Source organism: Arvicola amphibius, chromosome 5 (assembly GCF_903992535.2).
Source record: "Arvicola amphibius chromosome 5, mArvAmp1.2, whole genome shotgun sequence".
In the NCBI taxonomy this organism is placed as follows: Eukaryota; Metazoa; Chordata; class Mammalia; order Rodentia; family Cricetidae; genus Arvicola; species Arvicola amphibius.
In genome coordinates this window covers 137,542,512-137,559,337 of record NC_052051.1, presented here as the reverse complement: position 1 = coordinate 137,559,337, position 16,826 = coordinate 137,542,512, and the positions used below count along the sequence as shown (strand labels likewise).

General features: G+C 44.5%; 1 protein-coding gene across 1 annotated transcript in view; it reads left to right on the top strand.

Annotated features, from left to right (window-relative positions):
- The window catches only part of Piezo2 (piezo type mechanosensitive ion channel component 2), a 345,375-nt gene that overhangs the window by 198,455 nt on the left and 130,094 nt on the right, over positions 1 to 16,826 (top strand). Inside the window, 2 exon segments of the mRNA XM_042055171.1 lie at positions 5,276 to 5,438; positions 16,413 to 16,623. Of these exon segments, the coding sequence (XP_041911105.1) occupies positions 5,276 to 5,438; positions 16,413 to 16,623 (374 nt within the window).

The following is a 16,826-nucleotide window of genomic DNA, read 5'->3' as shown; positions in this document are numbered from 1 at the left end:
GAACATAGAAATTGTGCAATCTTCATCTGTCTCTCCCCTCCAGAGCTTCCCACCCAGTAGAAAAGAGTTTCCCCAGAGAATGGCTTTCAAACTGTTTTCTTCTATGACTACTCCGAGAAGTACACTCTGTGTCTTGATATGTTACAACACATTTAGTTTCAATGTTTTTAAAAATACGCAATTATAAGGACCTGAATTTGGATCTCCAGTAACTTCCTGGAAGCTGGGAACAGCAGTACACATCTGTCACCCCAGTGCTGGTGGCCTGGTGGACAGAGTAGAGACGGGTGGATCCTGCGGACTTGTTTACCAGGGAGTGTAGCTAAATAGCCAGCTCTAGACTAAGTGAGAGACCCTGTCTCAAAAAAAAAAGTGCAGCCTGGTATAGGAAACATTTGATGTGCCTCTGACTACTTGGAAAAACTACACTACACACACACACACACACGCACACACGCACGCACACACGCACGCACACACACACGCATGCACATGCACACATATGCACACACTTCCTGTACCTTTTAAGCGTTTCTCTCCCTCTCAGTCTCTCCTGCTTGGAAAAAGTAAGTGTCTTCGTCCACACTGTCAGCACCGGGTCTGCCAAAATTCTTGTGATGTGGCAGACATTCACACACATTTGTTGACTTAATTCAGCAGGAATCGGGTTCAGTTTGAGGTCTTATATTCCAGAGCTCATGCTGACTGCTTTATTCTTTGTTATGTTCGAGTCACACACAAAGACTCTTCGCTTTTCTGGCCAGCGTTTCTGAGGAGAACAAATGTCTTCCTCCGCTACTGTCCCCCACTCTGTATCTCAACAAAATTAATTTGATCTTTCCAAAGATAGTCAGTGCACTAGTCCATGAAAAACAGAATATCTGTGATGACAATGTGTTCGTTACTAGTGTGGTTGAGCAATTGAAATCTCTTATTTTTCATTTCTCCTTCAGTATTTTGTTTTCTGTGTATGCATGTTTGGCCTGCGTGTACGTCTGTGCACCTGTGCATGCCTGGTATGCACAGAGACTAGAAAAATGAAGCAGATCCCCTGGAACTGGAGTTGCAGGAGGTTGTGAGCCACGTCCTGGGAATCAACCCACATCCTTGGCAAGAGCAGTCAGTGTCTTTAACGCTGCACCACCTCTCCAACCCTAAACCTGATATTTCTGGTTACCATCAGCATTGCCTTTATGAGCCTCCCTCCAATGGCCCCAGCATCTTCACCATTTAGACCGTGCAGTCACTGACCAAAGATGTCAAAGAGCCTCCAGGGAGGAGACAGTTCAGAGAGGCTGCAAGGTTAAATGGAGGATACAGGTATGGAGGGAGGGCTGGGATAAGGCCTAGGGGGCTAGAGAGGACTCTGGACTGATGATGCTTGGCCCAGGGGATGGTTCAGGATCTTACCAATTGAGGCACAGGGCAAAGAGAGTGAGGGACACTCTTAATTGTCTTCTTTATTTCCTCTGTTTGAGTTTGCCAGCGGCAGTAGTGCGCTGGTAAATGTGCGGCCGCTGGTCCCACACAGAAACGTACTTGCTTTGCAGTGTTTGCCAGTACCCATGCTGTGCTTGCTGCTCCCACAGGGCTCATGTGACACCAGCAATGGTCTAGGACCATGTTCTCAGGGGCCATTGAGAGGACAAGTGCTGGTGTCGGGTAGCTGCAGCACACTCCAGGAGAGCAGCACACGCAAAGACTAGCAAGTGGCAGTGTCCTGAGCGCTGCATCTGCCGCCCCACTGCTGTGACTCTCTTGATGCAGGCAAAGGAACGGGCTCCTTTGAACAGACTCTTCCTAAATGACAGGTGATAACCCATCTGCACACTGATGTGAGAATAGCGTGTCTTTCCCGTAGAACTGTGACAGCAAGCTAAGAGGATGGAAATGCTTAAGTAGCATTGTAGCTTTATAGTATACAAACCCAGGAACTAATTGAGGGGGGGGGTGGAGCACAAACAATCCCCTGTGATAATGAGAACCCTGAACTTGACTGTTTTCTCAATAGAAGAAAAGTACTTACTTTCAGGTTCACAGCAACAAAGCAATCCTTGCTTTTTAAAAGTGAATCATTAGCTATTGAAGCCCTTGACTTGAATACTGAAAGGAAGTGTAAATCCAGTTTAAGAATTTCCCCATTCACATCAAATGCGATATTCAGCTACATGTGACTTAGCTATCTGTGGGGAGATGAATATTAAATTAAAAATCAGAATGCATATGTGTGTGTGTGTGTGTGTGTGTGTGTGTGTGTGTGTAGGAGCAGGAATCAGGTTTGTAAGTTTTTGTAATTATATCTGCATTCATTTCATTGCTTTTAATGTCACCGAAAGCCACTCAGTGGTGGCACATTTCATACAGAGTCCTGTTGTTTAAGGTAAACAACGGTAGACTAACAATTCATAGTGTGTGAGCTTCAGAAACCACCAGAAAACTCCATGAAAGCATTTTGATAGCTCTCGTTTGTTTAATGGATGGCCATGTGGTGTTTTAATTGTGTTACCACAATTCGCTTGTAGTTGACCTTTCTGCTAACTCTGCACCAGAGGATTTGCTCCCCCGAGAAGAGCTGTGTGGAACAGAATTGATCTCTGCGGGTTTCTTTTCTGTGTTGGGGAGTAGAACCCAGGGCGTGGCACAGTGTTCAGTAAGTCCTCTACAGGGAACCACAGCCTTGCCCTGGTGACCCCTGACCATCTCTGTAGGGTGCCCTTACATGGATGCTGAAATGCCACCTTTCTTTTGTCTGTCCCGCTCCCGCCTACATTTTTTTCTTCTTTGTCTTGAGTTTTCATAGTCTAAAGGACATTTTAGAGTTGGGAAGACCTTAAAAAGTCATTTCTATGAGGTAGGGAAAGTAAAGCTTATGATCACTACCCATCTTGCCTTTCTCTGGGTGCGGACTGGAGAGTGGAATCTGATTAGAAAGTCATTCAGACCAAATGCCATCATGGACAGTAGGCTATAAGTTGGCTATTCACCTTCCAAGTCAAAGTAACCGACTTAATGTCTTCCAGATGTGGTCTATACAGAGAATTTTCAACAGTAGAAATAACATAGCACATTAAAGACATGCTTTAAGAAAACTCAGATGAGGGTCTCACCTCATACTTCTGACAGACCTACATATCATGGTATAGATCAGCCTGGCCACGAGTTCACAGAAATCCTTCTGTCTCTGCCTCCAGAGTGTTTGGATTGAAGGCGGGCACCACCACACACAGCCTGAAGATAGCCTTCTCTATTCACCACAGGCTCAACAGGCTTAAGGTCTTAGAAGACTCACATGTCACTCCGTCTAGCCCATTTGTCATGGATGTCTAAACACTTTTTTATTTGTGAGGCATATCCAGATTCATAGACGTAGGCCTTGGCCTCTCACACATTTGCATTCACTGATGGTTTTTTTTAGGACATTTTCTAAACATGCCATAATTTAATCTGCCCTACTGTTTTTCAGAGGCATCATTCTCTATGAAGAAATGAGATCACTGCGATCCTAAAATGACTGGAAAGGAAATACTTTTTGCTATTTAAGATGATGAACTAAATAGAGATTTTCATATGTGAAATGGGTCCCTGGCATGTACCCTGGAAAATGCATGATGTAGGCTAACATTTTCTTGACAAATGCACATTAATCTCACTGATTTATGTAAGCATGTGTATGTTATATGCAAACACCACATGGTTTTATTAGGAGACTGAACACTCAAGGATTTGGATACCCACCGCATCCAATGGAACATGGGGCCGTCTCCTGTGCCAATCAAGGGATGACTGCTTGAATCACATACACCATTATGAAATGTGCAAATCCATCCGCCTACCTTTTGCTTCATGTTTTGCCTCCTCTGGCAAACGTCTTCAAAAACCTAATCTGCCTTTGAAAAGTCCACTCTCAATGAGTCCACCGAACTTAACACTTGCTCCATTGACACAGTGTCTTCACTTCTCTGCCTGTAATGCATTGACCCATTCCTTAGTTCTCCTAACGTGCTTTCTCCCTTCACATTTTGGTGATGAGAAACAGTGGGATGTGTTTCTAGTCTAGTGTGTGACATGCCTGCATGCCCGCGTAGTGATGGGAGTGTGTTGCTCTTAATCCTTCATTGCATTGGAAGGGCTGGCCTGGTCTGTGGCATGTACCAAACAGTGTGCCAAGTCTGTCAGTGACTCTTGACCTCATTTTTTTTTAACTGAGTGGTGTGGGTTTTTCTAGACACATTCTGGCTGACACATATGCTGACCAGCAGAGCCAGCATCTCAGTGTGCCACCTTCTAGTCCTGTCTTCATTGCCCTTGGACATGTCCCAAGGTCATAGCATCTGGATGGCCCTCCAGACAGATTCTTCCTCCTCTTCCAACTGAAGCCCCTTCTCCTCATACCTACAGCCTATCTGTTTCAGAATCCCAGTTATGATCACACAGGCTGTGCATGCATGAAGAGTATTAAATACCAGTTAATGTTGCTGTCTCAAAATACAAGACTTTTGTGAAAAGGAGTTTTATATTTCACAAAACCAAATCCACATTATTTGATACATATGTACCCATCTTTATTTTTCTGAAGTCATGACCTAGTATCTCATTTCACTGAACTCTGATAAGGAAGGCAAGTGGTGTAATGTTTTTGGCACAGAAAGAGAGTAGGGGATTGTGGGAATTGTAAAGCAGCTGCCTCTTATCAGGCTTGGGCTTGACCCCAAATCTCCTTCTCAGCTGAACATCATTTCTCAATGATTGCAAAAAAAAAAAATAAACACACTTGATCAACCTTTCTTGGAGCAATGTGGAAAACAAAACTCGGTTAAGCACAAAAATCATTACAAGATTTTGGATTAGAAGATTCTTGGTTCTTGGAGTGTTTTTTTTCTTTCATTTTTCTAGCTGGCTTTGACCTATATTTCCATTACACCATCTTCTACCAGTTACTACATACTGGTTTTAAATGGCTTCATCCAGATGACTAACAAAGGCATCATAGTACACACGTGTAACATAAGTGTGATTTATTTGCATGCCTGGAGTGGTCCATTTGGGTTGATTGCACCACCAAAGCTCCTCTGTTCTTTGTGGCTCTAAAACCCTCAGGAAGGTTTGGGATCTGCCTGCATCTCCATAGATTTGGGAGTCAGTGAAGAACTTTCTGATAACCATTAAGCAGAAATAGGCATCTCTGATTTTAAATCACTGAGAGACTGAAGTATGCAATAAGATGTTTAACCATACATATGTGAGATAACTTCCTCTCATCTTCTTCCCTCCATAGCTTGAAGGGAGCTGATGCTGGCAATGGCATCAGGGTGTTTGTGCCTGACGTCGGGATGTTCATTGCAAGCCTGACCATCTGGCTGGTCTGCAGAAACATCGTTAAGAAACCAGATACAGAAGAAGTAGCCCAATTTAACTCTGATTGTGAAAATGAAGAACTGGTAAGTGTGACTATCTGCATCTTTCTTCTTCAATCCCCAGGGCCTTCCCTCTGAGACTGTGTGGAGTCCAGAGTCCCAGAGTCTGTATGCAGAGTGTTGTGGGGTTCTATGCGCATGAGGCACAAGTCAGCACTGTCATTGTGCAGAGCCCGGGTGACACTGCTGAGCAGACACTCACACCCACACCTTGGTGATGAAGACACAGATGATGGGCATGTGAATGCCGTCTTTCACGAGGGCCTCACAGTGGAGTTACAAACAGCCTGCTTGTGCTTCCATTGCCTCAGGTGACCATCTGGCCGCCCTGTGCTCTAGTATTGTATCAGGTGGCCCCACCTAAAATGTTACCCCAGCATCACAACCCACTTGCTCTGCAGCTCACGACTGCAGAATATTCTGAGAAGCAGTACACGGTAACTTTGGAAGAAAAATGGTCCTAGTTTCTCTTCCCCCCAGCCTGTGCAGTGCCAGCCTGAGGTGTGGCTGTGTAACTGTGCCCTTCACCCTCCTGCTCTCTGTGTTAGCTCCGAATAGTTGAGTCAGGCAATTTCACAGGCTTCACAGGGGAAAAGATGTTACTTAGAAAAGTAAGAAGATGCTTTAAACTCTATAATGTGTGAAGAAGTTTCAGGAGCACCTGACAGATGAGGAACATGATGGAAGTTGTGTCTCAGGTGGGTACATGTCACCTGTCCCGCCACACTCCCTCCTGACCCACACCAGAGCACAGCCATGTTCTAAAGACAGCGCATTGTGTGGTCAGTGGCACCAGTTTGAGAAGTAGTTGATATTTTTAGATACAAAGATATAAAGCTCTCAAAGAAAAAAAAGCTACTCAGAAGTACTTGGTTTGGACACTTGACATAGTAGCTACCAGATGATTTAGTCATGAGTTTTGCATGGGAGAATTTGCCATGCATGCATCAGGAATCGCATGCATTAGGAACATTCACCGTGCCTGCATCAGGATTCGAATACGTTAGGAACATTCACCACGCCTGCATCAGGAGTTGCATACATTAGGGACATTAACCATGTGTGCATCAAAGGAAACACCTCTGGTTTTGGTTTAAGGGTTTATTTACTTCACAAATAAGCAGAAAATTGCCACAAGTGCGTAGTCAAAACAAAATAATAGGGAGGAGATAAAGTTCTACGCTATGAAAATTAGAATTTATATTACTGCTCAAAAATCTTACGAATTAAAGAGAGGAAATCTATTCTGATATTTTAGGGTAGAAAAGATACGAAGTGTAAAAAGTAATTTCAGCAGAGTGGCTGCTGAACAGATCCCTTATTCAGGTCCACAAACCCCAAACCAGAAATGACGTGGAAATATTTTTCTTCCTGCTGATGGTGTGGTTTTAAGAGGGAATGCTGATAGAGGGTGTTTTTGTACTGCATTGTTATTTTAGAATGGTTTGAAACTGTTTTAATTAATCATTGGCCCAAAGCACCCTAGTTTGGGGCAGTCAAGCACATTACCTGAAATGGTGCACATTTAGGATTTTCCTTATTGATACCTGTAAAGACAACATTATGTTTTGTACATGGGACCTAAAGGGTGTTTGCTGGAACTTTAGTCTTTTTGGTCTTTGAGAAGAGACATGGCGGCTGGCACACCGTGGCTGAGTAATACTAGAGACAGTTATTGTCTTTCTTATTCTGTAAAGTGGGATTAGCAGACGGGATAAAGCTCAGTAGATGAGCATGTGCTAGACATGTCTGAGGCCCTGGGCTCAATCGGCAGCACCGAAAGATATTACCAATGCCTGGTGTATTTGTTGCAACTATAAAATGAAGTATCGCATCAGTAGCACATAGCAGAGTGTGTGCTTATGTGGGGGCGCTCAATAAATTATCGCTTCCTTTCCTTAGTGGTTCTCTGATTTGAGAATTACAGAAACTTAATATTCAAGACACTAAATCAACCCTCTGTGCCACTAATATCTCAACACAGATGTGATTAAAAGTCATGAACAGATGCTGTTTCTGTAGAATGAGGAACACTTGCAGCCATCATTGCAGGCCCGGGTTGTAGCTAACGGTAGGCTAGCTCTGATAAGAGAGAATAGCATAAACACACGTATTAATTCTAAGGTCTGGTTTCACCCCACTGCCATACTTAGGCCTGTGAAAACTCTGTCCTGTTTGAAATTGATCTGAACAGGCACACAGGCATCTATATGGTTAACCCCTTTTGTTCAAAGATAACACAAGATACCTAGGCTGATATCACAAGGAGCTCTTATTCTGAGCTTTGAAAACACCACAAATATCAGTTATCAGGGGCTCTTTTCTCTTTCAGTTGAATTTGTTTGGGGCTAATTCAGATTTTAGCGTTCCTTCTCTCAACACATTCCAAGCAAGTGGGTAGGCCAGGGGAGGGGCGCCAAGTGAATCCTGGAGGAGTCACCGTCAGGGAAATACTTCTGACTTGACAGTCTGGAGACAGTCTGAGACGAATCTGGAACTCGTAGCAAGAGGAAGCAGAAGAATTTATTTCACTTCTGAAGGGCCCTGCATACTTTCTGCTACTTCCAAATCTTGGCTTTTACACTCTAAGATGTTTAGTCCTGGCGAGGTGGGAGAATAGTGTTCTCAGGCACTGCTTCTTCCTTATTTTCCCCTGTGGTATATGGCACCCTTTTGCCTGGGAGAATTCCTTTTCAAATGCAGCCCTGTTTCCAGCAGTTAGGCCTTCCTTGATCCACTGATGAGGCTGACATTTGCTATGTAGAAGCATTGTGTTAGAGGTCTTTAAAGGCTCCCGGTGTGTGGGAGGAAGGGGGTAGGTTTCTGAGGTCTTGTTTGTGTGTTTACTTTTATTCAGAGTTTATTCAGGATTTTAATCATCTGTAGGAGAAAGATTCTCACTCTGCAATCTTAAAAAATAAATAAGAGTTTTGTCATGAAAAGCAAATTGTCTAGAAAAGCTTATCTCGGCAAGGAGACGGCACACGGCATCACTAAAATGCATCCACCTGCTTATTTCTACACTTGGAACTCTTAGTATTTTATGAGGTTTGAGATCTTACTTTTAAGCAATTAGTTTTTTCAAATAACACTCTTACAGAAACTTTTTCCAACAGAAAATGCAATCGTAATTTGGCCTCTGTCAAGAGGCATAGTCAATAAATAAAATGTATGAAGTATAAATGACTATTTCAGCCAGGCATGCATGGTGGTACATACCTGTAATCCCAGCATTTAGGAGGATCAGGAGGGGTTCAAGGCCCCCTCAGCTCCATGATACCTTGTCTCAAAAAGAAAGGTAAAAAAAACAGGAGGGAAAGAAGGAAGGAAAAAAAGAAGGAAGGAAAGAAGAAATTATATCCTAGTAAAAGCTGAAAATTGAGGCTCTATCTCTTAGCTGCTGCTAATGTGTTTTGTAAATCCATCCCTAAGCTCAGATTTTGCCCTTGGCTTTCTAGCACCCATCATTCCTCGGGCTACCTTGACACTAGCATTCTGGCAGACAGAATGCTCACCTGAGCAGTGCCCTCACCAGAAGGCTGTGCAGTCTGGTTCATGCTTTTCCTTTTCCAGAGCAGGAAACAAAGAGCGGGAGAAATCAATCATTCTCCTGGACCTTCTAATTAGACACTTGGCATTCGCTCATTTCTAACCCGAGATTTAATCTAAAGTCACTGCCTTTAAATTTCCTAGGCCCTGGGTTTTCTAGCAGACATTTGTCACATGGAACTGCTCAGAGTGGCAAGAAGTTGGGCAGCTGCCCAGGCACCTGCAGTCCCCGCACCCGGTGACTTATAGTAAGAGAAATGTCAGATCTGAGCTGTCCCAGACACACAATGCTGCTATTTCTAGGGGTTCATACAGCTCCTGAAGGTCGCAGTCAGGAATTTGGGAAACTTCCCGGTCCTCTGAGCCTCAGAGCCTGGCAATACTCACACAGAAGCTTGGCAGAGTGGCCCTAAGGGTAGGGTAGCAGGAGCCAAGCACCCAGGGTGTGCCTTGGGCCTGAACTGGTTGTGCAGACTTGGGTCTTTCTGTACTTAGGGCTTTGGCTTATGGTAGGATGGACCCAGATGGAAACATGCTGTCTTGAATAATTGCTCTGCTGGGGATGAAGATGAAGATGCTTGTCCCAAAGTCATGTTTACCTATCATCCCCTTTACTGTGTGCCTGCATGCTGTATGAACATTATTTAACAAGCATTGGCTTTTGTTTTCTGCTTTGTTTCTCAAGAACTGGTTCTCTTTCTAATCAACGTCCACAGATGTCTCAGGCAATGAATCCTCCTTCCTCTTATTACCCTCAGGATGCTACATTCCAATTTTATAAAGCTTTATTTATCTGGCTCCCCCGACACGCATGTACAAAACTGAGTATCACATATCAAGTTCTCTTTTGTATCCCATCCCACACATAACACTGTACATGGTAACAGGGTGCTTGGTAGGATACGGAATGGATAGATGGGTGGAGGGATGGAGTCACTGAGGATGGGAAGGTGTGTGTGTGTGTGTGTACGCTCGCGCGCGTGTGCATAAAGAAGGGGAATAAAGGAAATCTGTTGGCTCCAAAGTAGACCTAGCCCTGCTTGACCTTGTGACATATTCATAACTAAGACCAAAAGATGAAGATGCCTACTTGGTTTTCACTTTAGACCATACGTTGTTGTATGGGTTCCAAGAAGGACTCGTGTATCTTCAAAGTGCTGCTTCTGACATCATCTGTCTCAGTGAGTGTCCGAGGCTTTGCATTTAGAGCTATGCTTAGCAGATCCCCAGGAGAGGGAATAGGCAAGGCAGTCAGTAATAATGCGTGACACCAAAGATACACTAAGTGGTTCTCACGGTGTATGTGGAAGGATGCCTGCCCACACACCTAAAGACTGGTTTGGTTTTATGGTGCTCTAGTAAGTGATTTCTTTAAAAAAAAAAATCTTTTAAATGGCCAATCTGATTTAGTTCATCTCCATGTTCATTTCTCTTTCAAATGATGTTGGGTAATTCTGAAAGGCCAGTTCCAGGTTAAACTTGGCAGTTTCTCTCCCTGTGTCAGAAATGTTCCCAGAGGTACCGAGTCTCAGGAGCAGAAATATCTGTAGACTCCTACTGATCTCCTGCTACCTGACCGGCCCTGTCCTGCACCTCAGTTGTACTCTTGCGCTTTGGAGGGGTCACAGGCAGCATCTGCACTCACTTTCCAGATAAGATACGAGACTTACGCTGCTCTTACTAAGTGGGAAAATAGTGTTTCCAAAGCAAAGCCAGCAGCAGAATAAACAGCTTTATGTGCACAGTGTTGCCACGTTAGCTTGACGTAGCGTATGGGATGGCACACCAGCCGCTCTGCCCTCGCCTCTCTTCGCCATCCCAGCCGAGGTTATCTGGTCTCTGGGATGAGCCACAGCACTCTCCCCTCCCCTTCTGCGGACTCTTCTGTGAGAAGAAGCCGTTTCGTTAAGATAAACTGTTAACTTTGAAAAGTAAATAATGCATAAACAAGGGTGACTCTTTAGAAAATGTTCCCTTGGGCTCTCAGACCTTTGGACTTAGTCCATGTGACTTTGACAGACATCCATGGAAGTGCCTATGAAAGCACACTTTCACCACAGAGAAGATAAAGGGGTTCAGCTGCAGCAGAAGCTCAGGCTTGGGGTCTAAAGCTTCAGTGGAAGCCCAGAGACACATTCCTTGATGTATTTTGCAGAGAATGGAATCTTTAAAAGGGTTTTCACTGTAGAACACCCTTGCCACCGGCCTCCATGCAGCCAGGATATGGAGCCAAGATGGACGCCTAGAATTGCTATGAGGAAATCTCTGACCATCCCTGCCAGAAACTTCCAGATTCTAACTCAGTGAGTCTGAGCTGGAGCCTGGCAAGCTCCTGGCCTGATGTTCTCCAGATAGTCTTGGGCTTTATGCACTTAGATGGAAGGATATGGTGTTGAGGGGAAGATATGTGGATGCTCAGGTCCTATCAAAAGTATTTGTGTGTCTTTGTCAAAATTGATGGGAAAGGACAGCCTGTGAGACATGCCACCTCAGGTGCAGAAACCAAATGTCCTGGGAGGAGACAGGGTCCACAGATACACCCTCACATATTGTATCTGCATCTAAAATCAGCAACTTTTTCTTTTCAGTAGTACTGTTATACTTCATTTGGAATTTACATATAATATTTGCAGTTATTTATGCGGTACAATGTGGTGTTTCAATATATGGATAAGTTGTAGGATCATCAAATGATATAATTGGTACATCTATTACTATGACTACTTCTTTGTGTTGAGGACACTTCAATTCCTCCTTTAGATAGTTTAAAAGAAGTATCCGTTAATACTACGGATACTCTGATGTGCTGCTGTATATCCCCAAACCCTTTCTTGCTGATAGGAACCTTCCACCCTCTGACGTCCCTACACCTGTCCATCTGACCAGCCTCTGGCCACCGAAGTTTGGCTTTTAGAATCCATACGCAAGTGATATCATGTCACATTGGTCTTCCTAGACCAACATGCTCCAGTGAGCACAATGTCCTGAAGTCCATCCCTGTGGTCACAGGGGACAAGGACTTCCTGTCAAAATCAACATCTTTTAAAGAGACAGAGTGAAGGACGTAAAAGTCTAAATAAGTTTATATCCAACAGAAGAAATAATTTCATAAGCGATTTTACTGGACATTTTATACTATGAAAGGTTCGCCTGCCTGATGTTTGGATTCTGAGGTGGCTTAGGAATCACGGGAGTTAAATCTTTGTTTCCAGCTGCTCCTTATTTGCTTCAAGACGGAGTTCAAGTCATGTTCCTGTAATAAAGCATGATTAACAAAAACTCAGAGACAGATTTTGAGGTTCAATCTGAAGACCAGTAAAGCTAAGCAGCCAGCCACTGACTCTTACCTTGACCTCGGTCCAAAAATGGTGATCCTGCCTCCAGGAAACTTCAGAATGAGACTGGGACTGAGAGCTGTCTCCTCCCGTTTTATAATCCTCTCTAGTTCTGGGATTCAGGGTGTGCACCAATACCGCCTGGTTTCTATGGCAAGCTAGCATGTCTACTGGGATTAAAGGTTTGTGTCATTGCTGCCTGGTCTATAAGGCTAGCCGTGTGGCTGTTTTACTTTTCTGATCATCAGGCAAGCTTAATTTATTAAAATACAAATGAAATATTACTACACTGTAAGGTGCCAGATTTCTCCAGCAATCAAGGCTGCTCGTTAGTAAATATAATTCTCTACTCCTGCCAAATTCCAGTACTTATAGGTCAGCAGAGGAATTTTCGATGGGGCAAGGGCCTCTCTGGTAATGCGCCACCTAAGGTGATCAGTGGCAGCAGATCTGACCCTGACTGAATGAATGGGATGATGGGGCTCACAGACACAGACCCACCTGCTCTCCGCTGAGCAGGTTGAGACACATTTACCTGTGAGGGTCTCAGAGAAGCCACTGTAAGAACACTTAGAGCATCTAGAGCCATGAACTGCGATGGCATGCCCTTAAAACCCTGGTACCCCTTCCTGTCTCTGAGAGGTCAAGAGAAGGCATTTGTGTGACCCAACCAAAGCTTGTGAGCAGAAAATGCTCTAATTTAATCAACATCTGAAGCGATTCTCTAATAAAATAATGACTCATCTATCATGCAAGTTTTGAATGTGTTTCTTCCTGTTACTCAGGAGTTCCCTACCATGATTTTACTTCTCCAAGTGTAGCAAGAATTTTGCCACACACTTCCTTCCACGGGGGGTGGGGGAGAGCCGTTGAGGTGGTGGCGGCAGTGAGGGAGCTGCTCCTCTGGTGTCCAGAGGGAAACTGCTTTCCTGTGATCAGCAGAGGTGGAATCTTCATGTATCAACACATGATGGGTTCTTCTTGCAGAGTGAGGAGTAAGAAGAAGGACTAGCTTGAAAGCCAGACCTGCTGCGGTAGGAAAGAGGCCCCATGGCCTGGAGATTGTATAGCCACAAGGAAAGGAGATAGAGAACCTGTGGATTCTGATTTCCCAGCTGTTCCCTGCATGGCGTGCTCCTGGGATAACCATATCAATATGATTGGAAAGACAGGCCTAGGTGGGCAGCGTCCAAAAGATGAGCTATCTCTAAGTTGTTCCTAGGGAATCCTTCAGCCAGGTGCCAATGACCCCAGATTGACCTTACCAGTTTCAACTTTTGCCAGCTGCCTGCTTAGCATCTTGGCACTGAACTTGAACATGAGGGAAGGTGACCTGAAGAAAACTTGCTTTCTTACTAGTTGTTAAAATAAACAAACTAGGCTGCCTCTCCCTCTCCCCATCCCACCCAACCCCCTCACATTTACCAATGAGTTCTGTGCCTGGACCATGGGCAGCCACTCACTCAACAAGACAAACTCAAAGTCAACTTTATCTCTTATACCTCCTAAGTTCCATCCGTGTAGTCCCAGGCAGCCACTGGAATTACTCTGTAAAAAATACTGTGCCATATTCCTTATTTAGAGAGATGCATGAGAGGACAAATTTCACTTAGAGCCAATTAAAGAGGAATTATGTATGAAGAAGCTGAATGGAGTTTGGCTGAATCTTACCAAGAGCTTCACTAGGGGGGAGGGATGCATTATTCTAAGATTAGACAGAGGACGGATTAGTTTGCTGATGGTGAACTGAAAGCCACGGAGCACATTGTGATGTGAGGTCCCAAAGAGAACAGATGGGTCACCATGGCTGGTACAGGAGGAGAAAAGAGTGGGTGTGTCACATATGAGCAGGCTGCAGAGAGGTGGTCTGGGGTATCCCATGTGGTTTGCAGACCGTCCGTCTAGGATGCAAAGTCACTACTGAGAATGCGAAGGGGAGGAAAGAGCCCCTGGCTTGGGGACACTTGTTTCCGGTCACTCTCTCCTCCCCTGCATAGAGCCTTTGAATGGTTCTTCCCTCTGCCCAGGATGCTCTTTCCCGGGACTTTCACATAGCTGGTGACTCTGTGACATTTAGATCTTAGTCTAAATGTCATCTCTTCAGAGAGGGTCTCCGTGACCTCAAAATCTACCATAGCCACCTCCTTCAGTCACAGCTGCTTCCCACTTGACCTCTCTGAAGAGCCTTATTATGGGATGTTTAGCTTACTCATTGGTTTACTAGCTTCTGTGTGTATTGCTGAGTCTCCCACTAGAGCTCTCAGGCACACCGGCTCTTGAATGGATGGAGCTTGTTAACACATAAGTGTAAGCTCCTCTTTCCACCCTAGGAAATATGTAAATACACTCGTCTATTAGCCTTCAAGAGAGGTCTGATCCAGGACCCTTGAAGATCCCCAAATTTGCACTTGCTCAAGTCCTTTATATAAAAGCTGCATAGGGTGTGCTCAAGGCTTGTGCACATCTTCCCCACCAAATGTCAGGGCTCCATCAAAGGATAATGGCAGAGAAATGACTGCACATTCAACACAGCCTCCAGTTTTTCAGATGTTACGAATCTGACTGTGAACCCATGGGGATGTCGTGATGAACTGTGAAGAACCTAGTTTACATGGATGGACTTTAGTCAGCCCAGGGCTAAATCCTGTTGGGGAGAGTGGTGTGTATGTTTGTGTGGGGATGTGTTAGTGTGTGTGCATCTCTAAGTGCATATGTATGTAGTGGGCATGTGTGTATATCTGTATGGATATATACATGGCTGTGCATGGGCATGTACCTGAACATGCAAGTTCATATGTGTGTGTGCGCATAGGCCCACAAATGGTTGTTTGGGAGGTGTATGTTTGTGTATGCAGTGTTTATGGATGTGAGCATGCATGAATTGTTGGATCAGGTTAGGTGGAGGAGTACCTTCCAGCCTTTTTTTTTTTTTTTTTTTTTTTTTTTTGGTAAGCGGGTAGCCCAAGTTCCTTATGCTCTGTCCGCTCCTTGCTAGCAAAATGTCTTTGCATCCCAGAAACCTCTCAGAATGTCCTTCTTTGGCACCAGTCCTTCAGTCCTTTCTCAGTGAATTTAGTCTACTAAAAACCACAGGCTCAGATGAGCGCTGTGAGTGTCTGAGCCGAGTAGCTCAAGAAAGAGCCTGTGGCATGAATAGAGAATCCAGATTTCACTGGTCTTTCCAGATGTATAGACCAGGCTGAAAGTCTCTCTGGCCCTTAGCCAGATGCTCTAATCATCCAGGACAAATATATGCAGACTTTCAACCTGGGGACAAATGCAATGTCCCTCATCTTGACCAGACCCTTTTTGTCTTGGGGAATAGCTTCTATGTATGATTCCTTTAAAAAATCCCAACCCCTTTAAAGAATGATTCTAATTAGGAAAAAAAATCCTTATTTAGTCTTTAAAAACACCCAAAATCCCCTTTATAGTCTTAGTTAAAAATAGTTCCTGGAGAATTGTATTTTTTTCTGCTGTCTGCTTCTCCCTCCATCCCTAATGAGACAAAATCAAGGCACTGAATTCTGTAAGATCCAGTCAGCACAGCAGCCTCTTAAAGGACCCGACAGGAAGCCACAACACTGTTATCCAAGCAACCTAAAACCACTGTCCTGGTCAGGAAATCCTGTGATGACCAACAAAGATAAACTTGAGGAGGAAGAGAGACGCCAGTGCTCTGATTGTCACCCATCCCCACCTCTGCCCTAGTTTGCGTCCGTGGTTCCATAAAACTAGCCAGCAACAGAGAAGGCTAGAACTGAAAAAAAAAAAAAAAAAAAAAAAAAAAAACCAGATAGATCCAGATAGATCATAGCAAAGATTGTTATTGGTCCCGGTAGCTTTCTTCTACTTGTAAAAGAATGGTTTAGTTAGGGAATGTGGGGCAGAGTATATGTAAGAAATATAGATTGTCACTGGGACCCGAAGGCTGGGGATATTATCTGTGTACTCCTTCGGGGAAAATTGGAGTGACTTAGACTTGCTACCAAGAGACATGGAGGCTGGTCATTTTACTGATTGGTGAAGCTGACCCCAGTGACCGACCCACAGACTAGGAACCATGGGTCCCCAGAAGTATGAACCGCTACATTTTCTGTTTTTATTTCCTTAGGCTGGAGCAGAAAAGATGGATTCAGAGGAGGCACTGATCTATGAGGAGGACTTAGATGGAGAAGAAGGCATGGAGGGTGAGCTGGAAGAAAGCACAAAACTAAAAATGTTCCGCAGGCTCGCCTCTGTCGCCTCCAAGCTGAAGGAGTTCATCGGCAACATGATAACCACGGCAGGCAAGGTCGTGGTGACCATCCTGCTGGGCTCCTCAGGTGAGTGTGTCCCACAGGCCGGGATGTGCACGGTGAAAGACAGGATTAAAGGGAAAGACGAAAACAATGGATTCCAGACCCTTGTAAAACCAGCCACTTGGGAAACCAACTCAGCCTCATTGCTCCAGCCCATTTCTCGTCTTGAGGCTTTCAGGAAAAACTGCTAATCTCTGTCAAATCATCTTTTCCGTTTCTAAGTGAGC